Here is a 13,024-nt window from a genome sequence, read left to right on the forward strand (position 1 = left end):
AATTAAATACTTGTAGAATTAATGATTAATCAAGAAGGAATCCATCAACTCGTGGTAATGAGTTTGAGCTCTATGATAAAAATAAGACCTTGGCCAAGGGCAATTGAATGAATGAAGAAATGAGTTTCTTAAGTCATTCACTAAATAAATAATGTGTTGACTTATTAGAGTTTGACAGCAATACCATACTCTAGAGTTAGCCCAGAGCTGTAAATGATGGAAGGAAATATTACATTATTTTTCTACCGGTTCTTGAAAGTAAAAGATATTACTTCGTACTATCTGGACGTTAAGGAGTGTTGCTAGACGCCTACCTTAATTAGTAAATTGATTTGATTAATTTACTACCAGCTTAGTAATGAACCTACGGGGTCACACACAAACGAGTGTTTTAATCTTTGCAAAGAGCTATTTATTATTATTTGATAATTAAATTAGAGAATTTAATTTTAATCAAATAAATAAATATGTTCTATGTGGAATATTATTATATTCTTTGCTAGCACCAAGAATATAATTAATATATAGATAAAAAAAATAAAATATTTTTCTTTGGACGTGGAAGTTAGTCCACGAGAATGTTTGCTAAACATTTGCAAACATATGGGTACATGCAGCAACTTACAGGAGGGATGTGGGTTTTGTTTTTAACTTACAAGACTTGGTCAAAGTGTTTTTCAAATGCTATTGAAAATAGCAAAAGAAAAACAAATGGACCAATAGAATCTCTTAGTAGCCCAAAAAAGGAGGACACGATAGAGATAGATTAAGTGATAAAATCAAAAATCAAATTAGTTGAGTTATCTTATCACTTAAAACAGAAGTTGTATCGGATATGCTATATAACATATATACACAATCTGAATAAGGATCGATCTATCTTTTTCCTCCTTGTTTTTTACGCCAAAGAAATAAAAAGTGTTGTTCTATTTTTTTTAAGTTCCGCGTATCAAAGGGTTGATAGCAAAGATTAATTTCGGTGTGGATACACGTAGAGTCTTCATACAATTGGAGAAAATTTTATGCTTGAAGAACTGATATCCAGGTTATTATTTTAAATTTTTGATAGCTGCAGTATATATTTTGAATGCAAAATAGATCAATTTTCCGCTGTATGTGTTATAAATTTATTTTATAACCTTTCAGTTACAGGGCATGTAAGTTGCTTCATGTCAAGGAATCATAAAATCCAATTCCTTTTAAATTTAATTTCCAAAATTCCATTTCCTAAATTTAATTTTTAGAACTCTAATATCTTTCAAATTTAATTTCCGGAATTCCGATTTCCTTCAAATTTAATTGCCAAAATTCAAAATTTTCAATTTAATTTCTAAAATTTCATTTCTTTCAAATTTAACTTCCAAAATTCTGATTTCTTTCAAACTTAATTTCCAAAATCCAATTTCTTTTAAATTTAATTTCCAAAATTCCATTTCCTAAATTAATTTTTTTTAAAACTCCAATTTCTTTCAAATTTAATTTCCGGAATTCTGATTTCCTTCAAATTTAATTTCCAAAATTATGATTTCTTTCAAATTTAATTTCCAAAATCCAATTTCTTTTAAATTTAATTTTCAAAATTCCATTTCCTAAATTTAATTTTTAAAACTCCAATTTCTTTGGAATTTAATTTCCAAAATTCTGATTTCTTTCAAATTTAATTTCTAAAATTTCAACTCTTAAGTTTAATTTCCAAAATTCTATTTCCTAAATTTAATTCTCAAAATTCCAATTTCTTTTAAATTTAATATCCAAAATTCTAATTCTTAAATTTAGTTCCCAAGGCTTGAATTTTCAAATAATTTTCGAGACTCCAATTTTCAAATAAATTTCAAAAATCCAGTTTTCTCTCGAACAATTTTAATTCCACTATGGTTTTCAAATGATATTTTGTTTCTCTTGATTCTATATAAGCAAGAATGAATTTTCATAATTCTAGAATAATGGAATTTGCGAGACTAATTCGTGCAAGATAAACTGGGCTTTGGTGGGGGCCCTACATAGGAGTTTTATTGTCAACTGTTATACTTAATGAATATTGTCTGATCTTTGTCTTGTTGTTTGATATGCATGCGATATATTTTGTATTCATTATTGTGCACTAATCCCATTTCATGATAGTGCATTATTACTTGCTGCCAAGGTACGATCTCACTCCCACTTTATTTATTTCTATGCATGATTCGTTTTATTATTCGATTATTTCACTGGTATTTATTGATTTCCTAATTAATTATTATATTTGCTTCACCTTGATTAATAGAGACCCATTTTTTGGGGCTTAGAGGGGTGCTACGGTCTTTACCGTACTCTTCCCAATAAGTAACCTAACCCCCGAACCTAGACCCTGTTTTTCACAGACCTGGTTTTTTTCTTCAGAAATTATATTTAGGGTTTTTCTTTTTTATTTTGTTTTTCCCTTAAAAAATAAAACAAAAATAAGTAGCGACTCCAAGTTTTTTCAAAAAATCAAATTTTCACAAAATGAATAAAAAGTGAGTTTCACCATCGAGTGGGAACACATTGAGCAAAATGCGGGGTCCACAACTACTCATTTAACTTTTTCATTAAATTGGCATAAATAAAATAATATCACACTATAAAGTATACAAATCTGAAAATATTTACTTAGTAAAATTTTAAATTTATTGTTAATAGTTGTTCCATAATATTAATCATTTTAAAATAAACTTAAACTTTCATTAGTTAAATTCTTAATTTTTATAAATAGAATAATTTGAGCATGTATTTTCATTAAATATGGTTGTCTTAATTACTAATTTTAATTTATTTAGTAATAGATCTTATTAAATTACAAAATTATAAAAAAAAATAATAATTTAATATGTTTTCGAAAATGAGTTCTTAGCATCCATGAGCTCTAAAATAATTATTTTAGAGCATGTTTCTTAAATAAGCATCCTTCACATAATTCATTCATCATCTCCGAAAAGCAATTCCCATTTTTTTTTTCAACAATTTTAATTCATCAAAATTAAGATATCCAAATCTTAAATGTCAAATCCAAAAGGAATTATCACACGAGATTTTAGATATTTATTATTTTGTATGTTTAACAAAAACATTGCATTTCTTGACATATTATTAATTACATTTACATGCTATCTCTTACTAAAAGAGTCATATAAATATCATAATCTTTTTCTAAAAGCTAGTCCAAACTTAATATATTATTTGTCATTTGGGCAAATAACAAATAATGTTCGAGATAAATCGATGCATTCCATTCTTATTTTACCTTTGCCTTTTTAGATACATAATAATTCTTTCCCCACAAAATGGACTTAACTTTGAATAGTTTCCAAGATGGGTGAGCCCAAAAAAAAGAGGCTATTTGGACAAATTCTAAAGCTGTGACCCAAAAGACTACGTTTTAAAAAAAAAATTCACAAAGTACTCCCATTTCTAAAATAATGTCCAATCTAATGTGTCTGTACCACGTAAATTGTCACGTCATAAAACCGTAGTTGGTAATTATGGTTTTATTTTTTAAAAATAGTCAAAACCGTAGTTACCAACCACGATTTTAACTTTAAGTTTAAAACCGTAGTTGGTGATTACGACTTTGAATATTTTTAAAAACAGTCAAAAGCCGTAATCACCAACTACGACTTTAACTTTCCTTTATCCTTTCCCCCTTTCCCGATTAGGTTTATTCATTTTCCCAATTACCTTTCTTCCCTTTAGTTTTTGTGTTTATTTTCATTTGCATTATATTGTTAACTTTTTTTTTTTATTATTATGAACAAATTATTATATATTTAAATGAAAATATGATAAATTTTAAACTTAAATTGAACTTTTATATATATATATATATATATATATATATATATATATATATATATAGCAATCTGACAATCTAAAAAATTGGTTTTAGGTTTAAATTTAAACTAATTATATTTATAACTAATTAGTTACAACAACACTATATTGATATAGAAAAAATAATGTATTAAAAAAATTTACAATTTAAACCTCCAATCAAAATAATTTTTTAAAAATTAAATATTCACATGATTTAAAATTTGAACTTAAAAAATTGGTTTTAGGTTTAAATTTAAAGTTATGATCACCAACTACTATTTTGACTATTTTTTAAAAAAATTCAAAAATCATGATTACCAATTACAGTTTTGTGATGTGAATACCCACATGAATAAGACACACATCACATTGAAAATTATTTTGAGAATAAAATTATTTTATGAATTTTCTGTTTTAAAGAAATCATTTTTGCCCAAAACTCCCATTAGTACCCAATAAGAAACATTTTTCTTATTATCAATGAATTTACAAAAATATTCTAAAAGCATTTTCATCTATTTACCAAAACAATTAAACTAAATAGTGAATTGATTGGAAAAAAAAATGTATTTTCTTTTTTACAATTATATATTTTAAGAAGTGGAAAAACAAATTTTTTTAGGTTGGCATTTTAAGTTTAACATTTTAAGCCTTTCCATTCCATTTTGATCCCATTTTGAAAAGAGAAAAATGGGAAAAAAATTATTTTTGTTGTATTTAAGTAATTTTCCAATTATTTACCCATGAAGTCATATTATATTTTGAACAAGTGCATAATTGTCTTTAATTTTTGCACAAAGTTACAAAATAATATAATATTCTTTATTATGAGGGTATAAAATAGTATATTTATAACTAATTATATTTATATTGAGTGTAGTGCCAAATATTTTAATAAAATTATCAAAATATATTTTTATATTAAATTAAAGACATCAATTATTTAATTTCATATATTACTATTCTGTAAATAATAAGATCAATTAAAGTTAAATATTTTTATTACACCATTTACATATTTTTAATCAATATAAAATCAAAATAATATAATATTTTATTTAAAAAAATTAAACTTAAATATATATATATATATATATATATATAAAATTAAAGTTAAAGTCGTAGTTGGTGACTACGGTTTTAACTTTAAGTTTAAAATCATGATTGATGACACGGTTTTGATTGTTTTTAAAAAGTAAAACCGTAATTGGTAACTACGATTTTATGACATGATAATTTACTTAGAGTAAACGCATTAGATTGGACATTATTTTGGAAATAAGGGTACTTTATAAATTTTTTTTTTAAAACATAGTATTTTGGGTCAGCTCCAAATTCTAAGGGTTGTTTGGGCTTGTCCATTAATTTGGGACATGAAACCCACTAAAGGCTAAAGCCAGAACAAGACTAGTCTCATCCAAGAAGGTAGAACATAAAAATATATTCCACACAAACCTTATGGTAGAAGTTAAAATAAAACTTTTGCTCAATCACTCTTAAATCTTACAAAAGCCTTATAGTTTCAGGGTAATATTTCTTAGGAAGATCAGTTTTCCCATCTTCTCTACGCATACAATGAAGCTTCCAACCAGAAGAGAGATACACCAAAGAAGAAGAAAAACAGAGCAGGAAGGCTTTCATTCATACTCAAAACTAGAATATTTGTAAAGAAATCATCAGCTTCTATGTAGAAGCCAATGACCCAATATCATACCCTGACCAAATTCACAGAAATCCCAATTAGACCAGCTTATCGGCAATTACCCACTCAGAAATCACGGAGATTTAAGCGATCTTGACCTCAATCGTCTTGGGCTTCTTGGGCTCCGGCGGTGGTACCTTCTCAACGGTGACGGTCAGTACTCCATCTTGACAAACCGCGGAGATCTTATCAGTATTCGCATTCTCCGGCAACGCAAACTTCCTCATAAATTTGCCTACCCTCCTCTCCATTCTCACGTACTTGACGCCTTCCTTCTCTTCCTCGCGCTTCCTCTCTCCGCTGATCACCAGCACATTGTCGTCCTCCACCTGAACCTTGATGTCGCCGGACTTCAGCCCCGGCATGTCGACGATGAAGGTGTAGGAATTCGGGTACTCCTTGACGTCAGCAGGCGTCGCCGCCATGGCCTTGGCGTCGCGGACGTAGGTGCGAGTGGGGGCGCTGACGGACTTGTCGGAGTCATCGGTGGCGTCTAGCATGTGTTGGAGGGCAGAGAAGAGTGGAGAATCGAAGCCCATCATCCTCGAATCCATGTTGGGTTCCAGAGATTTGTTGGTGTGAGAATGTGAACAACTGCAATTGCGAATGTAGAAGTGCTTGAATGTTGGAAGGGATCGGAGGTAGTGATGTGGTTTTTATATTAGACGAGTTGGGAAACAGAGGAAGGTTCTGGAAACAACAAGAAGGAGGAGAATTGGGAGTTTGTATCTGTTGGCTCTGCTCCAACGGTTCCAGAAGTTTGTGGAAGTTTCTTTAAAATGACTAAAGTACCCCTCATTTGTTCATAAAAATTACCTTTTAAAAGAAGTTCTATTTCAACTTACACGGTAGTTCACAAATCTTTTATCATATTATTGTCAACAAGCTATGGTTTTGATCAATGCTTGATGTAAATTTTTATTTTGATTTTAGAAAAAAAATAAAAATAAAGACATAATTCTAAAAGGTATTATTACGGTAAAAAGTTAAACTAAAACTTTGAGATAAAATCATTTTTTAGGGAACATTTAATAAATCAATTTAATAACTTAAAGTAAATTAATAATTTAATTTATATTATTAAATAAATTAAGTATGTTTGATAAAATAATTTAATGATATAACTTAAGAATAAAAAATAACTTAAAGTAACAAACAAAAATAATTAATTAATTCTTAAATTTATATCTTTATTTTAATTTTTTTACTCTTATTTATCCGAACTATTTTCATAATCTTTTTTGTTATTTCATGACTTTCATTGTTACTCAAATTACTTTATCCTAATTATATAATTTATGAAGATAAATATATTAATTTGGTGATTTATAATAAATTTTAATTTAATTTTATTAAATAACCTTAATATTTAAAATAAGAATTAAATAATAATTTTTAAGTCAATAATTTAAATATAATTTAACTTAAAATCAAATTAAATAATTAAATAATAAATAATAAATTTTACCAAATACCATTTTAGAATTGTTTTTATAGTAAAGTTAGTTAAATAAATACAGATTTTTTTATTAATAAGAGTTTTTGAACTTAGATCCAACTTGTGTTTTATCTATTAAAATTTAAAAGTTATAACCAATTAAGCATTAACAATTAAAAAAAAATTACTCTTTATTTCTAAATCGTACATTAATAATAATTGACTAATAAATTATGAACATGGATAATTTGCCCCTTATCGGTAGGAGCATAAATTACATGGCAAGTCATGTTGGGTACATTTAACTTGGATTGAACAAGGCGTAGAAGGATTAAATAGAAGTATATCATTGATGATAATATTGCTTAAATTTATTTAATGTCTTCATTATTCTAATACCAGTCATTATATTTGATCATTTTCAAAGAGAACAACTCTTCCCTGAGACAAATATGGTGTCACTCTCCCAATCTAAATTACAAATTTAGATTATCGAATTCCCTACCCAAAATCCAATCTTCCCAGTTAAAAAAAAAAGACTTGTAGTGAAGTTGTCAACCAGAGGAAATACCACACCTTACTATGGCTTTTTAATTGCCGTTAAATCTTAAAAATTCTCCAGGAAAAATGAAAACGAGGCAAGGAAGAGAAAAGGCAGACTTTATTGACGGTACTGAAAAATCAAAACTATACATTATACTGTAATGAAGAGATCAGTATTTTCATCACCCCAAGCCATTGACCCAAGATCAAACCCAGACAAAGGCTCCTGTGGCACAGCAACATTACCACATTATTTACTACTAAAACTCCAGAAAAACCCTCCCAAAACCCCCTACATTTCAAGCAATTTTGACCTCAATGGTCTTGGGCTTCTTGGGTTCCGGCGGTGGCAGCTTCTCGACGGTGACGGTCAACACCCCATCTTGACATACAGCAGAGATCTTATCAGTATTCGCATTCTCCGGCAACACGAACTTCCTCATAAACTTCCCCACTCTCCTCTCCATTCTTACGTACTTGGCACCTTCCTTCTCCTCCTCTCGCTTCCTCTCTCCGCTGATCACCAGCACATTGCCGTCCTCCACCTGAACCTTGATGTCGCCGGACCTCAGCCCCGGCATGTCGACGATGAAGGTGTAGGAATTCGGGTACTCCTTGACGTCAGCCAGCGTCGCCGCCATGGCCTTGGCATCCCGGACGTAGGTGCAAGTGGCTTAAGGTTGAGGGATTCAAAGACCTTGTTCGAACTTGTGGCAGGGGATCAAAGTCAGTGGCAGTGCTAGTTATAGATTAGCTGCTAAAATGAAGGAAGTAAAAAAGAAGCTGAAAGTATGGAACAAAGAGGTTTTTGGGAGGCTGGAATGCAACAAATCTTCAGCCCTACAACAAGTAGATTTCTGGAATCGGGTGGAAAGCGAGAGAAACTTGACTGTGGAGGAAACTAAATTAAAAAAGAAGCAAAAGAAACCTATAAAAAGTGGGTTCTGTTGGAGGAAGCTCATTGGAGATAGCTTTCAAGGGAGATTTGGCTAAGGGAGGGGAATAGAAACACGGGTTTCTTCCATCGAATGACAAGTATTCATCGTAGAAACAATGCTTTTGACAGAATTAAGGTTAATGGGGAGTGGCTGTCAGAGGAGCAGGAGGTGAGGGAAGAAATTGTTAACACATTTCAGTAGATGCTCTCTAAAGATATGGAATGAAAGGCGAATATTGGAAGAATTCATATTGATCACATCATCCGGCAAGAAGCAGAGAGTTTGGAGGTCCCATTTACAGAGATTGAGATTTATACGGCGTTGATGGAGATGAATGGGGATAAAGCCCCTGGTCTGGATGGCTTTACTGTAGCTTTCTGGCAAAACGCTTGGGATTTTACCAAAGAGGAGATTCTGGATATGTTTAAAAAATTTCATGAACATAACTCTTTTGTTAGAAGTCTCAACAATACTTTTTTGGTATTGATCCCTAAGAAAAGTGGGGTTGAGGATCTTGGAGACTTTAGACCTATCAGTCTCTTAGGGGGCCTTTATAAACTTTTGGCTAAAGTTCTAGCTAATAGGCTAAAAAAAGTGATTAGTAAGGTGGTCTCCATTGCCCAGAATGCCTTTGTAACAGGAAGACAAATTCTTGATGCGTCATTAATTGCTAGTGAGGTGATAGATTCATGGCAGAAGAGAAAAGAGAAGGGCCTTATATGCAAATTGGATATAGAAAAAGCTTATGACAACATCAATTGGAAATTCTTAATGAAGGTCTTACAAAAAATGGGTTTTGGGGCTAAGTGGGTGGGATGGATGTGGAGTTGCGTGTCCTCTACCAAATTCTTAGCTCTTGTTAATAGAGTACCAACTGGTTTTTTCCCTAGCACTAAAGGGCTTAGACAAAGAGATCTTCTATCCCCTTATCTTTTTTGTAAGGAATTTGAGGCTAATCCAAACTATGCTAATCACCCTAGAGAGGGGGGGTAAATAGGGTGATGGTCTCTTTTTCACAAATTTAAACTATGCAAAAATAAGAGATAATTATATGCAAATATATAATAAACAAAATAAACACAATTACATATAATTTAAAAGAGTTAGGGAAGAGAGAGTGCAAACATGAGAGTTTATAGTGGTTCGGCACTTCCTTGCCTACGTCCACTCTCCTCAACCTTTTAACCGAGTGAGGGTTCCACTATCTTGAAGTTTCAACCAAACTTCCAATCTCTTTACAATTGGATTATGGTTCTAATTCACCCTCTTAGACTTTTGGCTCCAAGCACCTTTTACACTTCTTAAGAGTTATCCCACTCTTGAACAACCTCTCAAGTGATACCCCTCACTTGAGAAAATTCATCTAAAAAATATACAAAGATTGATCTCACAAAGATCCTAGTAATAGAACTTTAGGCTCAAAAATACAAGAAAAACTAGGATTGAATGGTACACTAAAGATATGCAAGTTATGAAACAATGGTGCACTCAAAAACACTCTTCCAAGGCTCAAATATAATCAAGAATGATTTGGGAAGGTTAAGCTTATGAAACAATGAAGATTGAAGCCTTTTTATAGAAGAAAAAAGTCAAACTAGCCGTTGGGGGTTCGACCGGTCGAGCTAGGTGTCGACTGGTTGACTAGCCGTTAGGGAAAGTGACCGTTGGGCCTCAACCGGACCTCAACCGGTCCTCAATTGGACCTCAACCGAACCTCAACCGAACCTCAACCGATTGAGGTTCAACCTTGACTGGGAAGAGAATGCCACTGGGAGAGAGAGAAACTTTTTGGCCTCCCTCAACCGGTCCTCGACCGGACGAGCACAACCGGTCGACCGGTTGAACCAGTTGAGCCATTTTTTTGGCTCAACACTCAACCCTTTTCAACTTAAAACCTTTTAACACAAGTTTGAAAATCATTTAACAGAAGGTTTTAGTTGAAAACATGAAATCATCCAATTCTTAAGATATTTAAAACAATATTACTTTTGGATGATTTTGGTTCATAAATAAATAATGAAATGCATGAAAGTCCTAGTGCACCAACAACCTTACAAAGAGATCTTAAGAAGCTTTGGTCTTGAAAAAAACTCTTCTCTTTGAGGTGGTCTTCTTCTACATGATTTCTCCTTGGCTTGATTTGTCTTTGGATTACCACTTTGGAAGTCGTCTTGCCTAATCACACTTAAAATGTAGTCATTAGTTTTAAACCTTGTTTTGTTATCATCAAAATCAAGATTAACCAAACCTTGGTTTCACATCTTTGTTATGGGAATGGAAGTGTTGGACGTCCTCATCAGGAGAGCTGTGGAGGGGGGATACTTATCAGGATGCATAATTCGGGGTGGTAGTAGACCCTCTTTGAACATCTCCCACCTATTTTTTGCTGATGACACAATAGTGTTTTGTGAGGTAAGTAAAGAGCAATTATCTTACCTAAGTTGGATTCTTCTTTGGTTTGAAGCAGCTTCAGGCCTTAGAATTAATTTAGCCAAAAGCGAAATCATCCCAGTTGGAGAAGTGGAGGAGATTCATGAGCTGGCAGTTGAGTTAGGGTGTAGGGTGGGATCCTTGCCCTTTCAATATTTGGGACTCCCTCTAGTGGTTCCTAATAGGGCTACTTCTATGTGGGATGGAGTGGAAGAGAGAGTTAGGAGGAGACTTGCGCTTTGCAAAAGGCAGTACATTTCCAAAGGGGGGAGGATCACTCTTATAAAAAGCACCTTGGCTAGCATGCCAATATACCAAATGTTTATTTTTCGAATGCCCAAGTCTGTTGCTAAAAGAGTAGAGAAAGTTCAAAGGACTTCCTATGGGGGGAGGACACTTAGAGGGGAAAATTCATCTAGTTAAATGGAATGTGGTTTGCACAGAAAAAAACAAGGGTGGGCTAGGCTTAAGGAAAATAGCCATGCTAAACAGAGCCTTGCTTGGTAAGTGGATTTGGAGGTTTGCTTGTGAAAAAGATTATCTTTGGAAGCAAGTGATCACAACGAAGTATGGGTAAGAGGATCATGGATGAAGGTCAAAGAAGTCTAATGAGGCGGTTGGAGTAGGGGTGTGGAAGGAGATTTTGAAAGAATCTGATTGGTGCTGGGATAATCTAGTGTTTCTAGTTGGGAAGGGCTCCAAAATCAAATTTTGGAAAGATACTTGGTGCACTGACACACCGCTGTCCCATTATATCACTTACCTCTTTGTTCTGGTCGCGCATAGGGACGCAACAATTGAGGAGATGTGAGACCAAAATTCTGGTCAAGGAGGCTGGAACCTAATTTTTTTTAGAGACTTTAATGATTGGGAGTTGGATATGGTTGGGAATTTGCTTCATATCTTGAGGGGTCATAGGCCTTCTTTGGAGGAAGATTCAATTATGTGGAGGCGAGGAAGAAATGGTCTCTTTAGGGTCAAGGAAGCTTATAGGCTGCTGGACAACCCTAATGACATAGTTTTTCCTTCAAGGAGCATCTGGGTGGATGAGGTGCCAACTAAAGTTGCTTTTTTCGCTTAGGAGGCGACGTGGGGGAAGGTGCTCACTCTGGATAGGCTCCAGATAAGAGGAGTGCAACTCCCTAATTATTGTTTTTTGTGTGGTTGTGAAGAAGAAAATGTAAATCATATTCTTATACACTATATAGTGGCTAGAGCTATGTGGGATATTATTCTTGGGTTAGTAGATGTTAAATGGGTCTTCCCAAAAACTGTAAAGGAGGTCTTAACTACCTGGAGGGGCCCATTTGTAGGGAAGAAAAAGAAAAATGTTTGGAAATTCATACTGTTGTGTATCTTTTGGACGGTTTGGAATGAGAGGAATATGTTAGCTTTTAGGGGGGGGTGTTGAATATCCAGAAATTAAAGAATTTTTTTGTTTGTAACTTATGGAGCTAGGCCAAAGTGTATTTAGGCGAGGAGTCTCTCTCCCTTATAGACTTTTTGGAGTGGGTAGCATCCACTTAAAGGGAGGTAGTCCTTTTTTAGGCTTTAACTGCCTTGTATACTCTGTGGCTTTTAACATTTTTCTAATGCATATCTTGTTTTCTTATAAAAAAAAAAAAATCATTTTGTTTTGGGGAATATGAAACCATTAAAGGTCAATGCATCCTACGATTTTCATAATATTTTTAAAATTCTTTTAATGTGAATTCATCTCTTCTATTAGATTTCTTTGGTTATTATGATCACTTTCCTTTTCAATAAGTGTTTTAAATTTATTAAAAGCACAAAATACTTCAATTTTTTCCTTTAAAAAATACATCCAAAATTTTATACTAAAATCATGAATGAAAAACAAAAAATATTTATTCTTACAAAAAAAAAAGTTTGAATGAATCGGATCACATACATCCGAATAAATAAGTTTTAGAGACTTTTTATTCTTATACATGCTTCTTTTGAAAATTATTTTTACAGCATGTTTCTCAAATAAGCATCCTTCACATTATTCATTCATTTTTGGAAAGCAATTCTCATATTTTTTTTGTTCTAACAATTTTAATTTATCAAAATTAAGATATTCAAATCTTAAATGTCAAATCCAAAAGGAATCATTGACATGAGATTTTAGACATTTTACAA

The 13,024-nt window shown here is 32.4% G+C and overlaps 2 protein-coding genes across 2 annotated transcripts; both read right to left on the reverse strand.

Moving 5' to 3' along the window:
• Positions 1-5,244: 5,244 nt before the first annotated feature.
• On the reverse strand, positions 5,245-6,226 carry LOC100249153 (17.3 kDa class II heat shock protein). Its single transcript, XM_002280439.5, has one exon. It carries the CDS (start codon positions 6,082-6,084, stop codon positions 5,614-5,616), a length of 471 nt encoding a protein of 156 aa, XP_002280475.1. The 5' UTR covers positions 6,085-6,226; the 3' UTR covers positions 5,245-5,613.
• A 1,384-nt stretch (positions 6,227-7,610) lies between these two features.
• Positions 7,611-8,178, reverse strand: LOC100268136 (17.3 kDa class II heat shock protein). Its single transcript, XM_002279459.5, has one exon. The coding sequence runs from the start codon at positions 8,150-8,152 to the stop codon at positions 7,811-7,813; it is 342 nt and encodes a 113-aa protein (XP_002279495.3). The 5' UTR covers positions 8,153-8,178; the 3' UTR covers positions 7,611-7,810.
• Between the last annotated feature and the right edge of the window lie 4,846 nt (positions 8,179-13,024).

This window comes from Vitis vinifera, chromosome 4 (genome assembly GCF_030704535.1).
Source record: "Vitis vinifera cultivar Pinot Noir 40024 chromosome 4, ASM3070453v1".
Lineage (NCBI taxonomy): Eukaryota > Viridiplantae > Streptophyta > Magnoliopsida > Vitales > Vitaceae > Vitis > Vitis vinifera.

What these genes read in the sequence shown, in the direction of transcription:
- LOC100249153 (XM_002280439.5), bottom strand. Translation starts at nt 6,084, where the DNA reads ATGGATTCGAGGATGATGGGCTTCGATTCTCCACTCTTCTCTGCCCTC.
- LOC100268136 (XM_002279459.5), bottom strand. Translation starts at nt 8,152, where the DNA reads ATGGCGGCGACGCTGGCTGACGTCAAGGAGTACCCGAATTCCTACACC.